At 38.2% G+C, this 25136-nt stretch overlaps 1 protein-coding gene across 3 annotated transcripts in view; it reads left to right on the plus strand.

Moving 5' to 3' along the window:
- The window catches only part of SNX24 (sorting nexin 24), a 77366-nt gene that overhangs the window by 16200 nt on the left and 36030 nt on the right, over positions 1–25136 (plus strand). For 2 of the 3 annotated variants that reach the window (XM_042874216.1, XM_042874225.1), the window contains exon 2: positions 24617–24700. In XM_042874216.1, the coding sequence (XP_042730150.1) occupies positions 24617–24700 (84 nt within the window). Of the gene's footprint in view, positions 1–19679; positions 19719–24616; positions 24701–25136 lie in introns of those variants that run through there. The other variant, XM_042874232.1, reaches the window with a different exon arrangement.

The raw sequence follows: 25136 nt of genomic DNA on the forward strand, positions 1-25136 counted from the left end.
AAAGTCACTTTAATTACATTATTTTTAATTGCATGTCCTAGCATATTTAAACCATAAATCCTAGAAGAGAATTGTACTTATTATTTGTTACATTATTCTACTGTGTTTGAGTTGGGAGTGTCTGTGCCAAGCTTAAATAGTACTTAACGATTTAAGGGAAAACTGCAAAGCATTCAGCAAGGTTTGTGTAACCTAATGCAGTCTCAGTTGACTTTGTAAGAGTCAAACTTCATAGCTTGAAGAAAACGTGAGTGGTTAGGAAGTGGCTCTGGTTGTATCTGCTATGTTTCTGTGCCCTAAAATACTGAAAAGACACTGGAAAATCTGATGAGACAGATCTGTGGACTACATGAATGCTTCAGTAATGTTTTCTTCCACTTCCCTCGAAATTAAAACTTTAAGGCCACTTTTAACAACTCTGGTGGAAAAATATCAAGCATGTGTTGTTTTTTGCTGAAGTGTGTATTTATTAAAGTAAATAGGTGCTTGTGAGTATTCTGCCCAAGTCTGTTGGTTAATCATGCAACATCACTGTGGTCAATTCAAGTCACTGTGTAAAATCCATTTCCAGCTTTTCTGTATTGGCTGTATTAAGGAAAATCTCTTTTCTTCCCATAAAATCCATAGCTAAGGATTTGAAATACTTTAGTTTAAGATGAGTATAAGATAGAATGAATGGACATAAACATCTTGATGTATTCACAAATATGATTTATCAAATTTTGAATGAAATGGAAAGACTTTGTTGCTTATACTACTTTAATTACTGGAATTTCTTAATGAGGGATACATTGCACATAATTAAATGGAACAAACTGCTCTTTTAATTTTCATATCTTTTACCTGACCTCCTCTTCTAAACAAAGAGCAGAGTTTTCTGTTCCTGCATTGTTCTGTGCTACAGTCGTGTTTGTTGAAGCTCACATACATATCCTGAGGAACCTTAACTCAGAATATGTTTTAGCAACTAAGCATCTTCCACTGAAGTGACCTATGGAAAAATCACTGTTTTCCAGCAAAATCACCCTCTTCTGATGCCCTGTCTCAGATCTGAGAGTTCAGGTTTGGGTAAGTCACAGTGCTCTGATTGCTGCAGAAGAGCCTGAAGAGCCACGTGGAGTTGGTTAAAACTGAGATGAAGAGTAAGAGCATATTTTGAAGTTTTCTCTGTAATAACAGTCCTTACACTCAGAGCCTGCCTGTCAGGAGCAAACTGATTAATTTCTGTAATTCTGGTATGACAGCAGATTGGAGCAGAAAGAGGTAGCAGGCTATTAGGTAATAGTGTTGCATGCTTTTCTGTACCTGCTGAGATTTGCTTAATTTGATTGATGAGTACCATCTAAAAACTTGTGCGGATCACTTCTATACACATTCCACTCTGACAAGAGAATGAAAGATCTGCACGTACATGATCTCTTTCCATTATTTGATTGAGATTTATATTCTATTGGTAGTTTGGGCATTATAAGGAAGAATATTTTTGCTTCTTTTCCTTCTCTTTACTGGGCATTGTATAGCTTTGAGAAGGGGAATAAACAGTTGGCAAAAGAGAACAACACTGTTTACACTGTATTTTTGTTTTGCTAAGTTGATATTTGGGTTGATTGGGTATTCTAAAAAATGATAACATACAGGCACAAATGCCCGTATGTCTTCAAGTGACTGATAAATACTTGATGGAAATTGAATAAAAAATTTAATCATTCTGATGAAGTGATAACATTTTGTTACAACTGTTAGTTGAACTAATAAAATTACTTCTGTGAAAGAATTCCTTAGTGTAGCATGAGATTACTTGCTTTTTCCTCCTTTGATTTTTGTTCTCTGCATCTCCAGTGAAATAATCATAGCTTATAAGAAAAGCAGCTTTCCCTCTGCCTCTAAGTCTACTAGTTGGTCTGGTCACTTAAGCCTGACATTTTGATGCTTTTATTTCTTCAGATCTTTGAAACAGGCCTCCTGTGAGATTACCTAAATTTGTCAAAAATTAAGAAAACTGAATATGTGAATATTTCCGCCTCTCCAGTAGATGAATATGTGGCAAAATTCTGCTGGCTTCATCTTAATGATAGGTTGGTGACGTGCAAGGAATTGAGATGATTAGTTTCAGTTAGGTAATTCTAGTAGCTACATTTGTACATACTGATCAACATGACCTACATGTGATTTATTCTGGTGGTTGATGATAATTGAGTAGTGATAATTGGAAGAGTATTGTATGTTCTTTTAAAAGGCAATGTTTGGTTAGAACAAATGGCTGTTTTATTGCTTGGTGATTGATTGTATTATTTCTTGTAACTGCAGTTCTTTCTTCCAAAAAACTACTTATTCCACGGTAGTTTGAATAAGGCTTTCCATGGGTTCGAGGTTTTGATGCGAAATAGCTGGGTGACAAAATGTCAGCATCGTGAATGACGCTTTCAGACAGTGAGGTGGACCTTGGCAGTGCATCTTCATCCACGGAGGAAACCTGTACCCAACTCTCTCTGAAATATATGAAGAGTGTATTTTTTTAACTGTGTTGACAGGAGCACAAATTTGTGTGTTCAGACAAAGAGAGCAGGTTCCAGGATCCTGCAAGTATAAAATATTTTATCACTGTATTGAGCACAACAGTGTTGTGGTGGATTTAAATGGGTGTTACTCTTTATCTACTGATTTTCTATACATATAAACCTTGGTTATATTTAGGTGTTCTTCTTCAGTCATAGATCTAGTGATTGTATCTTTTTTAAACTGATTTGACTTTCAAATGCATATGTACACTTATCTATCTTAACCTTAAAAATATAAAAAAAAAGGCAAAAAAGAAAAACCCACCATAAGGAGTTCCATGCCCAGACTGTTGGTAATGTAACTGAGAGCTGATGACATTGAAGCTGCCTAGACAGGGAGGGCAGGTTACTGCTTGTGCACTGGATTTTGTGCACTAAACAAGTCAGTAATTTTACCAAGGAGCAGAGTAAGAAGGTTGAAAGTGAAACTGGGAACAAAAGTAAGATGGAACTACATTGCAGAAGTTCTTGTAGACCCTCATGAGTTGTGTGCTTTCAGTGCAAAGATGGAACCCTTCTCAGAGCCTTTTCCTAAGTGGCATGTTGTGCAGTTATGTGATGCAGGCTGTCATGTGTTAGGCTTTGGGATTCAGGACAACAGAGGGAACTGTAAATTACTGTGTATAAGTAGCATGGAGGTGTTTGAGATCACAAGCACGTGTTTTTCAGGATTCCTTTTTAAAATGTTACGTTCTCGGTTTATTATCAGCCTTTTAAAGACAACAGCCTATGGCACTAAAGTCTGTATTTTTCCACTAACAAAGAAGGGTACCTCTGATGCATAATGAATGCAAGTACTTCTTTTTCTTTTGACTTTGACTTTAACTCCATTGAGTTAAACAAGGAAAACAAAATCATGGCTTCAGCTTAGTGTGCCTGTCTGGAAAGAAGTGATGATACTGCTACAGGCATGCTTTGAGCAATGGCTTGGGCATTTACCCAGCTCATATATCCCTGTCATAAAGAGTCAGTTTCTTGTCTTTTGAAGTCAGACGTAGTGATGTGGGCTTTCTGTGAATCACTCACAGGGAAGAAAAAGTATTCTGTCTCCTCTAAAACAGAAACATACCCATGATGGATGTTTTCCTGTAATGAAATAAAGGAATATTAAAGTAATGTCGTAAATGTGAGCAAATAATTTGGGTTATTGCATGATGGAGTTAGGAGCTGGCAATTGCCTTAGAAAATAAAAGCTGAATCTAAAAGAGATTAAGTTGTAGCTATCACATCTGAAAGTTAACATACGTTATCTTAAGACTGGAATAGTAAAGTGTGTTTATTGTAATTCTCTTTCAAATTCTGCTTGTCCTCATGGATTCATATGTTAACAGCCTGTCATACAGTCTCCGTTTCCAGGCCTCTTAACTCCTTCTCTATTACAGTAGAACTACATGGCTTCTTGGTTTTCCTGAGAAAACTTGCTACAATCCTGAAAAAATTGGGAATAAATACAAAGTAGTATATCCTTGATTTTCAGGTGGTTCAAAATAAGTTCACTAATTAAGCAGGAATGTTTCTTGTGCTTTGGATAGTTACTTTGCACTAGAATTAAAAGTCAGATTTGTGTTTAAATGTTGCGTTAATTTAGAAGTAAGTTCACTTTGGTAAGAGTGTTTGGGCTGATGTTTTTTTCATAATTGGTTATGAATTGCTGCCATCATCAGTATAAGCATCGAGGCTTTGTGCCCACATATTTATGCGTATCAGATAACTGAGATGAAGAGAATTTCCTGTTTTCTGTATAAGCACAGCATACAAGAGCCAGACTTGGAAAGGACAAAATGTAATTTGTCTGTGACTTCTTGTCTGAAGATATTCTTCCTGATACTGTAGAGTTCTGAAGAATAAAAGTTTATGCAGTAATGTTTTGGCAGAAATGTAAAAAACTTCTTCGTCTTTGTTTTCTTTGTTTATTTTTGCAATGACTTTTTAAAAAGCTTTTTAAATATAGATAAAATAATTCTTAAATATACATAAAATATCTGTATACCGTCAGTAGTCTCTAACTTTGTGAAGATTACGGAGGATTTGCTGTTCAGAAATTCAGCATCACAAACGTTGAATACATTTTATTTTTTTTTATCATTCATTTCCCCTTAGATCTGTGCATATTAAATATGTATGGTTTTGTGTATGTGCAAATAAATGCTGACACTGGCCGTAATATCTGAGATGACAGTTATTGCTAGACGTATGCTGAGCTAGATGTGTAAAAATGTTGAAGATAGTTTCGAAAACTACTTGATAACATTCCATATTTCGTTTCATTTTTGAGTCATTGTAACTATCAGCTTGTAGTCAGAAATTTTCAGTTACAGGCAATAAGCACCCACTGAAATTCTTCCTGAGTTTCCGTGAGGTTAATTCACCTTCTGAGAGGAGAAAAAACTAAAAGGGAAAAAGATGTTTTGCCAGGGTTAATAAAATAAAAACAGTCTTGCATTTGCTGCTCTGAAGAGCTGTAGTGCTGCGGTTTTTTGTGTGTACATCATTCCCCCCTGCTCCCTTGGAGGTGAAATTGGGAAGTTTCATTAGAGTGAGAAAAGTAGTTGCTCTCTACCTCAAAGTTGATTAAAACTTAGCCAGATGGCCTTTAAAATTTCAGTTTACTCCAAGATGTTCTCTGTTCTCAAAGCAAAATTATTCTAGATTCTTTGCAGTACTTACGTTACAAGAGCACCAAGAAGAGAACATGCTTACCATTAATCTTTTTTTGTCTGAGAGAGGTTTGAGTGATTCAATGAAACAGAAAACAGCAAGACTCTTGCCATCTTCCTCCTTTGTTGTTTATATGTGGTAAATAGGATTGTCCAAGTTGTTTCTGCTAAGGAAAATCACGAGGTGCACCCTGTTTAAGTTATTCAGTTCCATTTCTCTGATACTCTTAAGACATGTATTTCTTTAGTAGTGTGGGACGTTGACTTAGTCATCCTTTGGTCTCATGCTGCTTGTTCGAAGTCAAGGGAAAGGAAGTGCCTCTGAGAGCTGAGTCTTTCTTTCCTCTTGAAACAGAAGTAATTTTGAGTGTGTGAGGTGGCCGATAGCTTTGCTGAAGACTGTTTTCAGTTACAAGTAAGTAGTTAAATAAGTGTATGGATTAACTTAGGCTGAGCAACAGTTATCAATCATGAAGAATGACTCTTGGACCATCTTTTTCTCCCTTAGGTTTTTCTTGTTTGAAACAAAGACTTACTTGTTTCCATCCACTCTAAGATATGAAATGAAGAGCAAGTTCTTCTGAGTTCTTCTCATTTATCAGCCTAAACCTAGGATTTTGTGATTTAAAGTTCTTCAGTTATTATGCTGGCATTATTTTACATTGTTGCAGTTCACTTTGTCCTGACTGCTTTGAGTCTTTCATCTATACAGCTAATATAGATTCTGTGAGGACTGTCTGTACAGTTACATCCTTACAGATTACTCTGTGCAAAATAAGTTTATGGTGATAGGGAGATTCTATTCAAGGTGGACGAAAAGAAGGGAATAAAAATAAGAAAATGGATATTTTATCTGTAGGGCACTGTAGGACAGTGTGTGTGGAGAGCTGCTGTCCAAGAACTCTTCAGCATTTAAATCAATACAGATTGAAAGACTCTCATGCAAGTTGATGTAATAACCTCTGAAATACTAATGATCAGTTATCCCTTCCATTGGGAAACTGTACCAGTCCCAAGCACAAAAATGGCCATTTAAAATGTCTTTACTAAGCAGCGCAGTATTCTGCAGAAGTAAATCTTGAGCAGATCTGGCTCACTAAATGGTAATTCCATCTTTTTTTAAAAGGTCAGCTCAATTAAATTTTGGCAAGATTGAGTCTTCAGTGTCTCTTAGTGTATTCATTGGGACACATTGGCTGGTAGCTTGCAAGTGTTCATGAGCAAATCGGGTTAATAATACATTGGTACCAGTACAAATAGATTGTCCTCATCACTGCATAGACAAAACACTCATGAGAACTGTGAGATTCTTTAAGTACTAGTGGCATGATATAATGAAGTTGTATTCCATTAAGCAGTTATATACAAGGGAGCAAAATGTCATCACCTGAGTGTGGCTACATTTCTGTGATACAACCTCATCTGTTCCGTCAACTAGTTTTGCTGTGATCAATAAGCAGTTTTCTGTGGCCTTTCACTACTGTCAGATGTCATTGAATGATGCAAATACACGTCAGAAACTAGGAACTTGACAGCTCACCTAGACTAAAGAGAGAAGTGTGGGAGAGGGTGTGCTGCTGGGATTGACAGAAATGACAGCTGGATGTCTGCTGTGTATAAATGATTTGGTATTGCTTCAGACAAGATTTTTCATTTTCCGTAAGTGTGCAGCAAGATGATTGTGGCTTGTACATGAGTCAAATAATTCAAAAATACTGAAGAGAAAAGAGCCTTCTTGTGTTACAGGGCACAGGATCAAGTATTTTGAATGGTCTGCTCACAAGTGACCTTTTATTCTTGTGTCTCTATAGTAAGTCTTGGGTACTACCTGCTCTTAAAATAAGGGAAGGGTAAATAAGTATTGAAAATATTGTCCTCAGAAATACACGGTGGGGAAAGTCTCCAGTCACATTAGCATACTCTTTCATCAAATAATTGCCTTGCATCAGCGACTTCAGGTTTTTGTTAGAAAAGCAAGGATCAAAGTTTTGGGAGTGTGTCGTCAGTTCTTTGTTTGTTTGTTTTGGTTTAGTTTAATTATGAAGTAGTTCTGAAATGGCTCTCAGAACTGACAGTGGAGGATTAAAGCAAACAGATGTATTCCACTGTGATGAATTTTAAATGAAGCGTGCAGTTTTATTCTTATTTGAAATTTTTATTATACTTCATGATTCCAACAAGGCATCGGCTGTCATAGTTGTTAATAAAAAGAGGTTAGTGGTATTCAGTTTTGCATTTGTAGTATTTAGGAATGGACTTTTGTTCCAATTTTAACGTAAGAAACTTATAGCTCAAATTCCAAGGAGAATTTTCTGGGAAATTAGGAAGTTTCTGTAATCGGTGTTTGGAGATAAATTGACATTTAAGGTGTTGAAGAAAGAGCATAGCATTTGGCTTTTAGTCTTAAGGGTTGATTTAATCCTTAAGAAGCACAGGCATCCTTACCGTATTTGCTGTCTCGTAGGAAGGAAAACGTGGAAGCTGTGATTTTGGAGAGAAAGCAAACAGTAAAATGAAATGTGCTTAAGAAAAAAATCTTGGCTTTAGTAATGTGAAATAGCATGAGATCTGTGCTTTAAGTTATTCATGACAGCAATCACTGTTACCTGGTAGCCTTCCATTCTTGCTGTCCTGACCGCTAGCAAAACTGCTTAGAAGATGAGGGTTAAGGTTTCACAGCCTAAAGAAGATTAGCATGTTTAAAATGTTTTTCCCCTCTCAATGGAACACAGTTTGCATGAAGGAAAACTTCAGAATTCAGCTTGATACTTCAGCTGTGAGCAGCCTTAAGAATTTTTCATGCAGCCCCTGCTGCTAAACAGGAGATTTTGTCTTCAGCAGGGATGCTTGTGATACTGCCATGTTCATACTGTGTCTCGCATGATCTCAGAGTCAGAATTCTGACTTCTGTAGTATTTGTTTTAGACTCACAGGAGTATATCTCCTCTTCATCTCCATGGGTTTTCTTACAGAAGTTTCCAGCAGTAGCTCTCCTCAGCTGAAAGGCTTAGACCAGGTTTTCTGAGAAAGGCGTGAACCTGGATTAAGAGTAACCAAGGAAAAACATAATAAATTAACTGCATTCCTGTTTTCTCAGGTGTTGGGTCTTGCCTCTACCTATCATTTATGTTGTTAATTACTTGGAGTGAATTATCTTTGTTTTATATAGGAGGAATAGGCTAGTTGCTCATCTGCCCATAGACATTTGCAACAAGTGCAGGGGAACGCAAAGCAGATGATGCTGAATCAGTAATTGCTGCTCTGCCAGCATACTTAAATTCATTTACTGGATATGATGAACTTGCAACTTTTGCGATGAAAGGAAGGCTGCTGCAAATGTTCTGTGTAGGCTGATTCTTATTTTGAATCAGAAAGTGGTTTTAAATTAATTTCTAATTTGACTCATCAACTCACAGGCAAGGTTGTTCTTTTTGCAAGTGAGAAAGGTTTTGCGTGTAGAATAATGACCACAAGAAGAGCGGTGTCAAGGTGTAGCTATTAAGAGAGACTTTTGTCTCTGATCTCATTGTGACTGCTTTTAATGGGGGAGAAACGGTGATGGCTGACGAGGGGGGGGAGGAAGTAATTAGACAGGAGAAAGCTATTTCAACTGCAGTCTTATATGTGTGGACTCAGAATACCTTGAGAATGGTTACTGAAGATCTCTAGAAGTCAGCATGAGAGATCTTCTACAACATAGTGCTTTCCTGTGTTTTAAGATGCTTTCAGTTTTAAATGGGTCTACTGTGTATTAATTTCTTAAGTTTATTTTACAAAATCACTTTTACTTTATTATAGCTATTTGACTGCAAATACTGGTAAGATTAGATATTTCATAGTCCAGTATGAACCCTCTGAGTATTGTAACCTTCAGAATATTTTGAAAATTGCTATATCAAGACTGTAAAATTCCATTTTTCCATTGCTTACAGTCTTGCACTTAATATGATACGGTGTTTTTAAAACTGTTTCTAGAGCTATTCCTGCAGTAGTTCTGAAATCTCTTGCAATTCTACATGCACTGCACAGTGATAGTAAGATTTGGGATAAGAGAATTGTATAGTTGGCCAAACTTGTTGAGATCATATCAGTTTTCCATATCCTTCTGCTTTTTTCCTCTGTGTATTGCATCCAATAAGATAAATATATAGTTGGATTTTTGTATTTACAGATTTTGCAGTGTTTCTGTCACTTCAAGTTCTTGTTCCTTATTAAGACTTCAGAGATACAAACCAGTAGCTCAGTAATTGCTTTCTTGAATCTGCCTTTAATAATTACATTTAGTAAAGCTGTATCGAAAATTAGAAAGGCAGACTAATGGAAAACTAGATTTTTCACTGAATTAGAAAGCAAGACAATCCATATATTGACAACATTTCAAGTTGAAACAGATCAGGAAAACTGTTTTGGACTGTCTGTGCAAAGAGGCAAACAGAGGCCTGATGTGCAGTGTCATCTGCATTTTGTACAGCCAGAGAAACTATAAGAGATTTCATGTAAATAGGTGTCTTGAATGGGGACAGTACAAATCCGATTTGGAAGCAAGTCACTAGAGGTTTTTTTTTTAGTCAGAGATCTTTTTTGTTAACACTAACACTAAGAAGTCCAAGAAAGTGCAACATTGTGCTGATTAAAATACCTTGAAATAAAAGGCCAGGGAGAGAGGAAACATATTTTTAGTTGTTATTGTAGACTGGATCATAATCTGCAGAAGAATGTTTCTTGAGTTTGTTATGACAGCACTGTGAGCCAGTCTGTTTGAAGAGAGTAGAAAAGGTATTTGGTCATTGTTTAGTCACAACTGAGACCTCTCACCAAAAATTTAAGGCATTTGGATTCCCATTTTAAGAACAAGCAAAAACATCAGAACTATTTTCAGACTTCTATTCCTGATATGCTGAATGTTTTAAATGCTTTAAATCAAGCAAGCACTTGATTTACTTACAAGCACAATACAAGCACAGTATCAAACAGGTGCTTGCAGCCATAGAGGTATTTAAGGTTAGAGTAAGCAGATTTACATCAGGTTGGTCGCCAGTTGTCACTGGGGTTCCTCAGGAGAACCCTATTTTGGAGTCAATTCTCTGTAAGGTTTTCGTAAATGGTCTGGATGCAGGACACCACTGTACACTATGTTGGTGGACAGTGCTGAATTGGAAGAGCTGTTTGACTCCTTCAACGGCACAGCAGCCTTGCAGAGAGATGTAGAGAGACTGGAGAGCTGGACAGTGTCAAACCATGTGAAGCTGAATGAGACCTTGTGCTGGATTCTGCACCTGAGACAGGACAGCCCTTGGCTCTGTGAGCAGACCCGGAGATGAGAAACTGCAGAGCAGCCCCACCAAAGGGATGCAGGATTCCGGCACAGGGTGTGGGTCTGGGTGCTGCTGTGTGGGGCAGGGGGTAGGGCTCAGGGGTCCTTGTGGGTCCCTTCTACCTCAGGATATTCTGTGAGTATATGAACAACGAAGAAAGTATCACTAGACAGCCACAAATCTGAGAATTGCGTGCATTTTAGAGCCTGTTAAAAGTGGTATGCTAATATTATTCTCCCTTGGAATGGAAATTCTGAATGTATGAGAAAGCAGTGCCACTTAACACAAGTGCTGAGAAGAACAAAAGGGAGGCATGGCTTCAGTTTCCTCCTAGCTGTCTTCGTTTGCTGATTGAGCAGACCAGTATTACCTGTAATACGGGGATGATTCGGTAGACTGTGAATAAATTACTACTTCAACAGTACCTTTTTTTACCTGATCTTTTCAGTATCTGATGACAAAGATGAAAGACCCTTAGAAAAAACATTTTGAAATTAATGGAAATACTTACTGTCTCTGTGGTTTAACACTAAGCACCACCCAGCCTCTTGCTGGGTAAGAGTGTGAGAACTTATGGCTTGAGTTGCAGTTTGCTAGGTAAAGCAAAACCTGCATGTGTGAACAGAGCAAAGCAAGGAATTCATTCACTACTTCCTGTGAGCAGGAAGACATTCGTGCACTTCCAAGAGAGCTCATCACATATCACAGCGTGTTGGGAAGATGAATTCACTTTGAATTCCCTCTTCTTTACCCCTTTACCCCTTTTCTTTACTCTTTAACTACTTTACTCAGCATGACCCCGTATGGTATGAGCCGTCCATTTGGCCAGATTTTGTAGAAAGTGTTCAGTGCAAAGGAAAGGTCTGCAAATAAGATAACAGACTTTACAGTATGTATTTCTATTTCTGATTGGTAGAATTTATAAGCTGTATATTTTGGGGTATGATGGGTTGACTTTTCTTTTGTGCAAAGAAATTTGCACAAAATTACTATTTGAAACCCAGTGTGCTGTGTAGTAGTCATTGTAAACTGCAGTAATTCATCTTTTCTTCCTTCAAGTCCATTAGAAATGCTGCCAAGTTTTCCTGTCAGAAATGTTAATGTTCAGTTTTAGTTGAACGTTACAATTATACAAGAAATTAATGGTGAAGATCTTACAAAGCTAGTGTAAAAGAGTAAGAAAATGTCACCCTTCTACATATTATGGCAGTTTTTTTTTTTACCTACATGTCTTAATGAATTTTCCTCCATTTTCTATGAGCCTAAGTAATAATTAAGGAGTGTTTTTCTACAAAAAAATCCTCAGCTGGGTTAATTCCATATTCTTTATGCATTTCAATGATACAGAAGTTTTGAGAAAAATAACTTTTTATTGTATTTCAAGAATGCCTTGCCAGTTATTATTGGTGGCATATCCCAAAAACACTGGCCGTAACAAAATATTGTGTTGGTCCATGACTGTGCAAATAACATCTTCTTGAGACTTCTTTTTCTCATGAAGCAGAGGAGCAAGGAAGTATTTTTCATGGAGAGTCGCCTTCTGCAGGTAGAAAAATCAATACGTTTTGTGGAATAGCTCTTCTGTTTCTCTTTAATATGCTGTAGAAGGAGGAGCTGAGAAGTGTTGAACCTAAGAGTAGAATAACAGTGGTCCCTGCTGCAATTAGAATTCTGGTGTTAAATGAGATGCCTACACTGATGGTATGTGTAGAAAATGGCTTTGGGCCATATGGGGCTTGTGTGTTTTCCCTCCATATTTTAGAACCCTAATAAAGAGCTTTCAACAATGATGAAACAGCAAAATCAGGAAGAGGCAAGGAAGTTCAAGAGTCACAGATTCTCATGTCTGAAATAGGGACCAGTAGAGCTGTGTATGTCATGGCTGTGTGTCTGTGTAAGCGTACTGGCTGTCTCTGGTCTAGGCCAACAGGCTCTCTGAGGACTTGGGCTTTTAACCTTAGGCCTCTGAATCATACCCAAGTGAGATGCTTTAAGTAGGTTTTCCTGGGGAAAACCATAAATTAAATCCTTTAGCACTGCAATAGCAAAATTCCCAGAGTCTGTAGATTTACAGTTTGCATTAATCTTGAGGCCATACTTACTGTACACATCATTTTTTGTGCTATTTCTTTCACTCTCTCATTCTTACATGAGAAGAAGCCATAAGGGTATGTGCTTTGCTCACTGGTTCCCACAACACTGGCAGTCGTGCAAGCGAAGCAGACATGCAGAGAGGAAAAGTAGTGTGCAACTGACTGCTGAGAATGAGTTTGCAGAGCTGGATTGCTGTGTGTGGAAGGCTTAATAGACAACGCTGATGTTTGAGTGTTGAATCTGTAACCATCATTTCTTAAGGGTTTCCCTTTTCTACTGTTTATTTCTAAGAAAGCAAGTGGAGGTGAAAGGAAAGGAGTGCAGCATTTGGAGAGGTACTGCCCAGCTGTATGGTTGATGGATGTCCCTTGTGTAGACTCCTAGACTAATGAATGAATAAATGAATTTTTGAATGTTAAAATGTCTGTTCTTTTTTTTTTCCTGTTATCACAATGGCTCCAGGTTTTTGGTGAACCATGAAAATTTGTTGTGTAGGCCTGAAATTTGCAGTAACTTTGTGGAGATTCCATAAAATTTCAGTAGCTTTTATCACAGAACCACAGAAACACCAAGGTTGGAAAAGACCTACGAGATCATCCAGTCCAACCATCCACCTACCCAATAGCTCTCAGTAAACCTTATTCCTCAACACAAAATCCAAAGCACTGACAGTGAAGCACTAGCAGTGGTGATGCCATTGGAAAACCTCTGTTACACAAATACTCTGTGTTCTGTTACAAGTTGCTTTTTTTTTTCTTTCAGAAAGGTATAGATTGGCCAAACTTTTTTTTTTTTTTTTTTTTTTTTTTTTTGTATCAGAGGTGGTGGTTGTTGTTTCTTTCTTTCTTTTTTTCACAAATAAAGTAAAGTACATTTTTCTTTATGGATGTGCTTGGACTGTCTCAGTCAAAACTTTCTAAAAATATTTTCTATCTGAATCACATAACCTGGTACGGAAATGTCTAAGCCCAAAAATTAAAGGTTGGCAAAACTGTAAGAAACTGAGTACAGTCGTGTAATGGAAAATATTAGATTGTTCTAACTACTCGTGTCACAGCCAGTTATTTCTGTAATATATTTTACTAAATCAACTCCGTGTCATATCCTCTTGGTATGTTACTGAGCTGCTCACTAAAAATAGCACCAGTGTGTGTGAACTCCAGTGTGTGTGAACTGCTGCATGAAGCAGAAGAATAAGTAATCCACTAATGCAAGGTGAATGCCCCTTCTTTATCCCTCCATGTTTCTTACTTGCGAAAAGCACGGGTGCAAGAGTAGGTTAGCAAGGAGGGAGAACGTACAGAGTGCTGAGCAGCTGCTGCTTAAAGCAGCTGGAGGTAGTGCCTCATAAACATACAAGGCAAGGTAAGTTGCTGTAAACAGAGTTGATGTTTCTTGCAAATATGTAGAAAAAAAATTCCAAGTAAACTAAGAAAAGTTTTACATTCCTTCTGCTGGGAGGTACTGGAGACTCACAGTAATGGGGCTTTTGTAACAAAAAATATTTAAAGGAGTTATTTATGGCAGAGTTTTTTGTGAACAGAAACTGCAGAAGTTTTTCTGTTTTTTTGTTTTTTCGTTTCTTTTTTAATAAATGCTGGGATCCAGAAAAATACAAAGATTCAGTGGGTTTTACATAAGGGTGTCTAGTTGTCATTAAGCTCATAATAAGTTAAAAAGAATATTTGAAGCCTCAGGATGAGGGAGTGAATGATATCTGGATCACCTATTTGTGTAGTGACATCTTACTGTAATTCTTTTTTCTTATTTGTTGCCTTGATAGCACTTCTGAATTTGTGCAACAGGATTTAGGGGCTGTTCTTATCTGAGTGATTTGGTATCTGCAAGTGGTGTGCAAGCACGGCTTGTTTGGGAACAGTGAAACAAATGTGTTTCAGACCCAAGAATCAGGAGCTTGGAAGGTGTCTAACATTTCATGGAGAAGTTAGCATTTGGGTACCTTTTTCTTGCAATGCTGTTTTTAGAAATCCTCTAGCTTTTATTAGTGGAGTATCCAAGCCAAGGTGACTCTTCAGGAGTCTGTGCATGGCCGTGACTTAGAATCATAGAATCGTTTGAGTTGGAAGGGACCTCTAAAGGTCATCTAATCCAACTCCTGCAATGAACAGGGACATTATTACTCCGTGACTACTTCACAGTCAGAGCAACAGCGCCTGCAGAATGACTTTTTTTTTTCTGTATTTGAGAAAAAGGCAGTTTCAGATTTTCAGACTTCCAAATTAGACATTTTGACTCTGATGCTTCTAGATTGCATTTGAAGAGAGTGATGTGTTGGATTACCTTTGGTTCTGATTACACATTTAGCACAATTTTCAGTGATCTGTTGCATGTCGCTTTGCCTGCAGTGAGCAGTTCTTGCACATTTCCAGCGTCATACTCAAATTATAATGTTTCAAACCTTTCTGAAATTTGTTGTATCAGCCAAATAAAGTATTACGTATACATGTACAGGCATGTAATGACTCACTGTTTACTTTACTATCTTCCAAATGATGGAAAGGCCAGTTACAAATTAACATAATCCTCATTGAATCAATTTTCATTGTCTTTGGAATTATCAGTATTTAATTGTACAACCAGTGCTCTCTGATAGGTTATTCAATCTTGTAGCACAGTATTGCTGAGAGGATGCTTCAGTTTTATATATTGTGCCGAATATTGGTTTGTATTAGTGTATCTGCTGCCTTTGAATCTACTTAATGCATTGAGGTAATTGTACTGAATGTAGTTCTGTGTTTCAGATGTTGCATTATCTCAGGCACGGGCATTGAGTTGAATTCTGTGCTGCCTGAAGTCTTCCACTACTGCCAGTACAAGTCTGTCTGAAATGTCTGTGATTCAGCTGCTTGCTGTATTTACTCTGTACAACTAGGAGTGAAAATTTGGAGATGTTTTTCTCTCATCCTTTTTTTTCTCCCATTGTGCTCGAGCAAAGATTTGTGACTACATTGAGTCCAAAAGGATGGGCCTGCATCCCTCTGAATCCCTGCACCAGGGGAGATTCAGGTTGCACATCAGGAATTACTTCTCCTAGAGAGTGGCTGAAATGGGCTGCCTAGGCTGGTGGTGGTGTCACTGTCAGTGGAGTTGTCCAAGGAATGTGTAGCTGTACTGAGGGACATGGGTTAGTGGGAAATACTGATGACAGGTGGATGGTTGGACTGGATGATCTTGGAGGTCTTTTCCAACACTGGTGATTCTGCAATTCTCTGATTCTCTGAACTTCACACTCATTCTGCTCCCTTCTGTTGGATGTCTCCATATCACCAGCTTCTGTTCCTGCAGATGTACCTTGATAGAGCTAGGCTGGTCCTGGCAGCACTAGGTTTTATTCAGACTTTGCTAAATTTTGCAGCTTGTGCAGCTGTAACCACTGCTTCTGTTTTGTTGCCAGCAATGCATGGACTAATTCTGGCTTACAACTGTCTACATTCATTGTGGCCACTAGGATAAGTATACCATGGATGTTGTTAGCCACATCAGGTGTATTCAGGAGCTTAGTAACTTAAATTTTAATCTGGGCCCAGTATTTTGTTGTTTGTTTGGAACTGTTTGTGATGGTTACTCTTGCAGTTTCTCAAGTAGTTGCACAGGGTTTTTCATTTCCATTCTGTCTGCCTTCCATACAGGTAAAGAACCATCTTGTTTTCTCAAGTTTAATGCGTCAAAAAACAAATCCTGATAACCTCTTTCAAGTCTTTTCTCTGTAGCAGCAGGCTCAGTCCAGTAAGATATGAAGCTGCGTTGCAGCTTGAGTTTGTCTTCATCCCATTTTGAATTGCTATTCAAAAGAAATTAACTTTGCAGGGAAACCTTTGGTGAGCAAGATTGCATTCTTAAGTGGCTATAATGACTCTTCAGAAACAAATGCTGATGTTTGAAATAAAGCTGCCAATTTTGTGTAAGAACAATAACGATAGCACACAACAGCTTAGGTAGTTGTGGCTCTGTTTCGAGGGGCAGAACAAACAGTATTTCTTTGCCTTGCACTAAGTTGATCTTTAGTACTGTGTGCTTTGTGTGTGCTGGCTAAATCCTGTTGTGTTTAGTGTTCCTATGTGTTTAGTAACTTGTCAGGACAGGAAAAAGCTAAATTTGTGTATCATGGTAAACATATATCTGAGACAATCCCAAGCCACCTTCTCCAAACTGTGATGCTCAATACCATGCTGTGTACTGTTTAAACTGATTTCTGACTGAGGAGTGGAGATCTGGGTTGCATGGCAAATATTTCTCTAAATGCAGTCTTTACATGTCACTACATGTTCTGAGTAATCGGTGTTTGTGCCAAGTGTTATCTCCTTCCTTAATATATCAAACCTTGAGGAATAGGATGTAATATCTTCACCTGCTCTGCTTGCAGGTGCCACTCAGCACTGTCGCATAATGGTGCCTGGGCTTGGTATTAGCTGGGCTATTGAGTTTTCACCTAAACTCTAAGCTTCTGAAAGGGACATCTGACAAGGCTGTTATTCCCTGTTGGCACAAGGAATGCTGCTGCACATTGGTTTAATCATGCCAGGGAGTTTATGGTAATTAAATGAGCAAGTTGGGAGAGTACTGAATTATTGCAAGTTCCATGGGGCTGCAGTGTACACTTTTTTAACATATTCTTGGACACATTGGAGATTTTTTTTAGCAGACAGTTCAGTATCAACATTTTGGAAGTCCTGAATAGCCCACAAGTTTTCAGACAGCAATTATAAACGTGAAGAAAATAACACAGACTTTAAATTACCATAGAATCATAGCAGGAAGGGACCTTTAAAGGTCATCTGTTCCAACTCCCCTGCAATGAACAGAGACACCTACACCTCAGCCAGATGCTCAGAGCCCTGTCCAGCCTGACCTTGAATGTCTGCAGGAAAAAAACTTTGGTTTCTAGCTTCTAGTAAAGTGGACTTTTTTGCAGCTAGTTGGTTGCAGCAGGGGGATGTTTTCATTGTAGCTAGAAGCTGCCTCTTGCCTTGAAAAGTGCAGGGATTCTTCACAGTCTTTATGGATAAAATAGCAAATTGTTTTTTGATGAAATATAAAACTCCTAACATCTCATCAGACATTGAATTCATCTGTTTCGTGTATATATTTTTGTCATCTTTTTTTTTTTTTAATTCAAGTATTTTATCTCAGTTTATTATTTTCATTAGAAAATTCATGTATCTTCCATTACAAAGCCTCATGATTGTTCTATTAATAGAATATTTCTGGTAAAAGACATTGAGATAATCCAGATGAGCAAATGGAGCAGAGCAGGACATTGTTTTTTTTGCTTTGTTTTGTGTGACTGTGAGGACTATAACGTGTTAGGAACCTTTTCCTTTTTCAGTAAAAGATAAAAACATTTTTTCTTGAGTTTAATTCAAAGGATGCTAGCCAGATAGGTGACCACACTGACAAGTAGGTTTTAAAGGGATGTCATCTGTGTAACAGTTGTTCTCTGCAGAACTAATAAAGAAAAATAGCAAGAACAGGTCAGATCTGGTAGCTTCTTGGTTGGTTACAAATTAGATTTCCATAGTCAGTGTTTTACTGGCAAGGGAAAGGCGTTTTAGCTTGGAAAGTCAAGAAAGTTATTTTTCAGGAAATGACAGTGAAGTTCCTGTGGGATTTTTTTTTTTTTTTTTTTTTTTTTTTAATATGAACGATGTGCTTGGGAAAGATTGGTTTAAAGTGAATTGAAAAAATCAGAATACTACTTACTCTTATGTGTCAGCAGCTCCTTCACTCAGCAGTGACACTGGTGCAGAAGCCTCCCTCGAGCCTCCCATCTTGCAGGAGTTAGTCTCACTGAGTTGTGATATAAATCATTTCACCAGCTCTCCCTCTAAGCCCCAAGAAGTGTGACATACTTAAAGGCCATCTTCAGAAAGAATTCCCTGGAGTTCTGTGCATGTTTTTTATATGTAATTCCTACCAATACTGTGCCATTTTATGAGTGTGGAACACCTATACTGCAAAAGAAGGTTGAATGTGGAATATCCTTAATTATTTCATAGGTTTCGTGGGAAGGACAAACTACATGCTGAAGACTGTTGAAGAGCCCATAGCCTAGTCTTCTTTTGTGGGCTTAATTAATACCTGACCTTGTAGGTAGGACTGAGTGTAACAGTTTGGATCTACGTAAGAGAGATCACAGTGTTTGGAGTGCAGGGATAATAGGGATTTTGAACTGAGTTTGGGTAAGACAGCATACCTGGAAACGTGATGGGTGTGAATCTCTTGGGAACCTTTCTTTATCAGTGAAACAGAGTGTAGAGCCATACTGGAGGATGGAGTGTGTATGCATGTGCATAGAACTGGATTGGGGAGCAGGGCTGGGGGCTGCTGCTGGGCTGGGGGCTGCTGCTGCCTGCTGCCTGCTTTCATGCCATCTGGAAAATGGGATCAGCCTGTTTGGGCACCTCTGCCAGGAAGGAGGGATGCCCCACAGCTCTGTGCTTGTTCATCCTAATTCCCAACTCCATGTTTGTTCTCAGTTCCTGGAATTTAACTGCTATCTCTTTTTGATTTCCTGCCTCCAATAGCTGCCTTCATCTGTAAAGTACTCACAGAGCCCCAGCTAAACCAGCTGCTCCACTTCTCTCCTTACTATCCATTCCTACAGGGGAGGGCTGGTTGGGTACCAGCTGCTCACACTGGGTGGGGCTGCAGCTGCTGCAGGATGCAGGAGGAGATGTGGCTGTAAGCAACTTGCTTAAGCTTAAGAACAGCTTAAGTCACAGCAAGGGAGCATGGAGTCAATAACCCAAACAGGTGATGGGGGAAAGAGCTGCCCTGCACCTGCACGGAACTGATTTCTGCTGCCTCTCCCTCCCTCCTGAGAGTGAAGTCAGAATAAGTGGATTTGTTTTCATCTGGGGGACAGTGAGGTTCAGTTCTGTCTGGGCTGCTGAGAGGTTTGGGTTGGCCCTGGGTCCACCCCCAGCTCTGGGCAGAGAGCATTCAAGCAGTGCCTTACCGACACGTGGCCATGGCCATGACAGCACCCCAGTGGTCCTGCTGATGCCAAGGACCCTCATTCTGCCCCTGGTTGGTTGGATGGAGACAAGTTTAGAGTCATCTTTTGATCTTTGGTATGTGCTGTGGTCTTGTTCTAATTATAGCATAACAGAGAGAGAAAATGTGCCATTGTCTGAGCAATAATGAAACACTAAACATGCGGAAATCCTATTCGTGCCTCGTGGACCATAGCTGTCATTTCATTTGTCCTGGAAATCCTTCCATGTGGCCATGACAAAGATTTAAGGCTGACTGTCTTGGCACTTTGAAATCATTAGCTGTTCCTGGGACAAAAGTCTATCAGGCATGCTGAAGCATCTAAAGGGATGTATTTATTTCTGTCAGTAATGTATTAAATAGAAGTGTGTTGGTAAGTTTGCTATTAGGAGAGAAAAGTACAGTACAAGAATCCTGTAGGATTTTCTTTCCTGTGAATGTTAGATGAATGTATCTGTTTCCTGTAAAATTCTCTTTTTCTGCTTCTGGTTTTTGCATCTCCTTGGTTGCCCCAAACCTTTTTCTTGACTGTAATTTTACAGAAGATTATATACTTTGTAATTAATTTTCTCTCTATATAAATACACACAAAATGATAGTAATAGCTTACAAAAATAATAAAAAATGGAATGAATCTAATTTCTTTGATTGAATGCTCAGAGTATCATCTCTGTGTTTCTCGTATAATAGGAAGCCACACTGAGACATTACTCTGTCAATTTTCCTTCCTATTCTTGATCATATTTATCATCTGTGTCGGATTTTGTTAAATTTGTCCTTCTGGTTTTGGGGTGGAGTTTTGTTTTTTATGTTTTTTGGTTGGTTGTTGGATTTTTTGGATTAATTACTGGAATTATGTGTTTCTACATCAAATTAGAAGATAGGAGTCAGCTGTTTTTGTCGTGTGAGTGCTTGACATGCATAACACTGAAGGAGATTGCTGTCAGTTTACTTATGTATGGTTCTCTGTCTTCTTAGCATATCTCTGCACTTAAAGGCTTGTGTATGTTATATTTGCTCCTGTTTTCTTCTGTTTAAGCTATCTCAAAAATTCACAGTGATGCAACACCAATTATTTGTTCTTGCATTGTACATTGTAGTTATTATGTAATACTGTACAACTGCTGTGCTTTCTGGAACAAGAAATATTACTCCTCTTGAAAATGTGTCATGTAGCTAGCGGAGCTGTCATTTCAAAAATGGATAAATACAGAAAAGTGGCAAAATTGTGTATAATTGCCACTAACAAAAAGTGGTTTCCAGTATCTGAATATATTCCATCTCACTGAGACAAAGTAGAGGCAAAGAAGAGAGCCAGAATGGTTCCACCCTCTTTTTATCCTGCGATCATATTTAAATATTTTTGTAGTCAGTCCTGAAAGCTTTGAGTGTCTTATTAACAATAACTTTAACTCCAGGAGCTTCCTTCGTTGTTCTGATACCTATGAATTGTAGAGCTGGTGCTACAGTTTTGGTAGGCAACGTCAGCATTATTCATGATGATTTTCAATTTGGAGTTGCTTACCCCTGATGTCATTATGTGGGTTAAATTCTGTTGGAAGAACACTTTCAATGATCTTCTGAGTTTGTGCAAACATCACTGCTAATTGTTGGGCAGTAACCAAGAAAGGTAAGTCACTTGTAGTTTCAGCATATTCATAGAAGAAAGTTTTCTGATTGTTACGTTCCTATCTGTAATCCTTTGTGTCCTAGTAAGGGTGAACTTAATTTCTTTCAATGCAGTGTAATTTCTGGTAATTCATTGACTATGGGAAAAGCATTGTACTTGTATTAATCAGTGATTAGTTGTTGCTTTTTTCATTTAACTATCTCCTCCAAAAAGTCATATGTCTTTTCAGTTATCTGTTCATGGGCATTTTTAAAAGTAATTCTCTTTGCAGTGTTGCATGTTTTTTTCCCCACAGTTCTTCCATCTTTATTTTGGCGCTTTACTGTTTGTTCTCCTGTTTCCTCACATTGTTCTTCTGTCAGGGCCTGCAATTCCTCCGTTAGATTTGTGAGGCTGGTAAATAGCTACTCCGAATTCACAAGGAGATTTGCTCTGTTGTAAGCCAGTGCCATCCTGCTGCATTTCACATACAGCCTTGTCCTCACGAAACTGCAGCACCAATTTAATTGTGCCATTAGGATGCTCCTATGAATTGTGATGTGGTAAATGTGGAGGAGACAAGCTTGGAATATGTGCACTAATGACAGTGTAATTACAACTGAATAATAATATAGCAGTCATAAGCACAGTATGTGATATTTCATGTACTTGCAGTTGTGCTTTAAGGCACTGTATAATTCAATTTAGTATTTAAATGTTTTAGATGAAAAAATTTACAGATGCCTGCTTAATATATTTTCTGCAAATTGCTTTAGATTTATGACATTTACGTGCCGCTGTGAGTAAATAAGCATAATTTATGGTGTTGGGTTGGTATTTGTTTGTTTGTTTATTTCTAATGTTTTTTGTTTTAAACAGTAGATGCACTGTTCATGCACTGTAGATCCACTGTCCGTCTTCGTAAATTTCAGGTGGCTGCTAAAACTGAATCCAAGGGCTCTGCACTGTAGGAGGCAAAGTCAAAGCATTTGTATTGACGGAGCCAATTGAAGCTCTGAAGGTGTCAAAACTGTGGTCTTGAAGTTGTCAATGTTGCATGCAGAAGGCTGTGGCTCTGTGTTTGCAGGTCTTCTGTGAAGATCCTGTAAACTTGTACATCCTCTATCTGGCAAGACTTATGCAAACCATGCTGGTAAGATTAAAAGGGAAGCCAGACAAGTGCTGCATACTTTTTGTTTCTGAAGACATTTGTACAATTCAGTAACCAGTGGTGAAACAGAGCAAAATAGGTACCAGCTTTGGAAAGAAAGTCAACAGAGGGATTTTTATTTCCCTTTTACCCCATGTTCCAACTATTCTCCTTCATAAATGACAAATCTGCTGTCTTTAGGCAGGAGATTTCCCTGAAGTTGCACATGCCTAAGATCAGTGTGGGTGTGCACGAGTCTGTGTGACACAGGAGGGTTACCTGCCCCAGGAGCGCTCACAGATGAGGCAGGAGCCTATTTGACGTGCAGCCAGCAGAAGTGCTGAGCTAACGTTGGTGCTGAGGCTCTTACCTGACTGAGGTGCAGTTGGGTGTCATGAGTTGGTAGCAGTTGCTGGAGCTTTAGTTAATTCAAAACCATTGCAGCATCTGAAGTGGCCACTTCACACTCCTAATTTAAGTATTTTTATATTCTGTTAGCCAGTCCTCCCACAAATTGTCCTTGAGTCTCCTTATCCACAACATGTTTCCTGTGCAATCAGAGGCATTTTGTGCCTTGTGCCTATTTCTTTCATGCAGTGTGAAGAGTATAAGATGTAAGTAATGTTTTCCTCTAATATAATTAGGATGTTAAGTCTGGATTAAAGAAAAAAGTTTGCATTGATTTTTCTTTGCATCCGATCCTCTTTACAACTCTGAACTTAAAATATATTCCTGAGGGTACCTTGGAGTTTTTGCACATTGAGAGGAGAATTGTTTAATAGCCTATAGCTATTCTCCCAAAATAGTCTAAATGGACAAGGAAAAAAAAAAATCAATGCACCCAAATAAGGTCATTTGCTCACAGTGATTAGGACACAGAAATAGTCCTTTTCAAGGAGGTGGAACGTATCTCAAGTTATTTTGATGGATTACCAAGGTCTGAACTAATTTTGGTAGTGTAAACATCGGTGTGAAGTGACTCTGGTCCCATCCATCCCGCGTTCAAAGGTGGATGTGTTTCAGGCTGGATTGAATAAAGTGCCATCTGGTTCTCATGTGGTTTGACTTGCCAGCAAGAGCCATCACAGTTAGAGCTGTGTTTGAAAGGCAGGTTCCAGCTGACAATAGGAAGCATTTATCCTGCGTGATTCCTGCCTGTTTGCTCTGATCCGAGCTCCGAGCACATAACTGTGTCAGAAAACCCTTTTTTCTGTGCTCAGATGTGAACACTGTTTGCAAATTTATTTGGAAGTACTTTCACTTGCTCCAAGTCTCAGGTCTTGATGTAATCATCTTTTCTGACCATTGTCTTTCATTCTCCTGGAAATAATTATTTCCAGCGTTTTCTGAGCAAAACAGAAAATGAAAAAAAAAGAAAGAAAAAAAAAAAAAAGAAAAAAAAAACCTGGAAAGATCAGGCACCTTTTTTGTATTGCTTTTCTGCTGATCTTGTCTTCATTTAATAGACCATGTTTTCTTGAGTACTTCAAAATATTTCTCATCACTTGCCCTTAGTACTGACCTTGCAACCTGAGTATCAAGGAAGTGTCATGTTAGTGACTACTAATTAGTGCATCCGGAGAGCTGCTTCTGCTGGCCTTCAACCTCCTAGAGGCAGCAACCAAAGCTGTCACATGTATCATACAAAGAAAACAAGCGTTTGCCATAGCTTTTCTGTTGTTCCCCCCACACACCCCAGGTTACAGATAGTAGCATGAGCTCAATTGAAACTGCATCTGACTTTGTAGGTTAGGAAGTAATTAACCCGCAGTGTAGTAGTTGAATTTTTTTTCTCCATGCATAGCATAAGGCCTTTATTACCTGGTTCTTACTGCATTTGTGTTATTTTTGTGTTATATGTAAGAAAAGAGAATAAATCTCTATTTCCTTCCAACCTTCTTGTTGTCGTTCCTACTGTCCTTTTATTTTTTTAATACTTCCCACTGTATTAAATATTTCTGAAATTGTCTTAACATTTAGATTCTAATATACAGTGTAAAGTCCACATGGAACTGTCTTTTTCTTTGTTGAACAAACTTGTTAATAAAAGAGTCAGCCATGATACCCATTTGTCATTTTTTTGTTTCTTTACCTGTTTCAGCTGTCATATTTTGGAACCACCCTACATTTTGGGTATAATGTGCAATCACAGTCTTGTCACAGAACTATCTGTGCAAAAACCATTTATGTCTTTTTTACTATTTATAATTTTTCAGGTCTTCAAAATAGAAGTGCTGATGAGTGGAAGGAAGCATTTTGTGGAGAAGAGGTATAGTGAATTCCATGCTCTCCATAAAAAGGTAATTATCTATTTACACATAGCAGATTTGTTTCACTCTAATTGATTCCCCTCACTTGAAATTGTTAACATTTATGGTTTATCTTAAATACATCTTGTGATTCATGTCTCTGGAAAAGAGACCTTACCTTAAATAGCTGTCTGCTTTGTGGAAGTGAGGATGGTGGGTTGTGGGCTGATCCTTTCTCTGCTTTTCTATTGCTTTTTACATGCTGCATTGCTAAAATGGCATCCGCAGTATGTTGGGTTTTTTTTCTTCTTACAAAATGATGAAATACAGCACATTCCTATAGCAAAGCAATACAGCTTTGTTTTATATGCTGTTATGCAAGTAATTTATGTTAAATCTATAAATTGAATTGCTAACCTGCTGAGCTGAGGCAACAACTTGTGCACACCAGGAAACTAAACATGAAAAGGACTGGCTCACTCTGCTG

This window comes from Lagopus leucura, unplaced genomic scaffold, assembly GCF_019238085.1.
Source record: "Lagopus leucura isolate 7727_CA_CO unplaced genomic scaffold, USGS_WTPT01 Super-Scaffold_54, whole genome shotgun sequence".
Taxonomy (NCBI): Eukaryota; Metazoa; Chordata; class Aves; order Galliformes; family Phasianidae; genus Lagopus; species Lagopus leucura.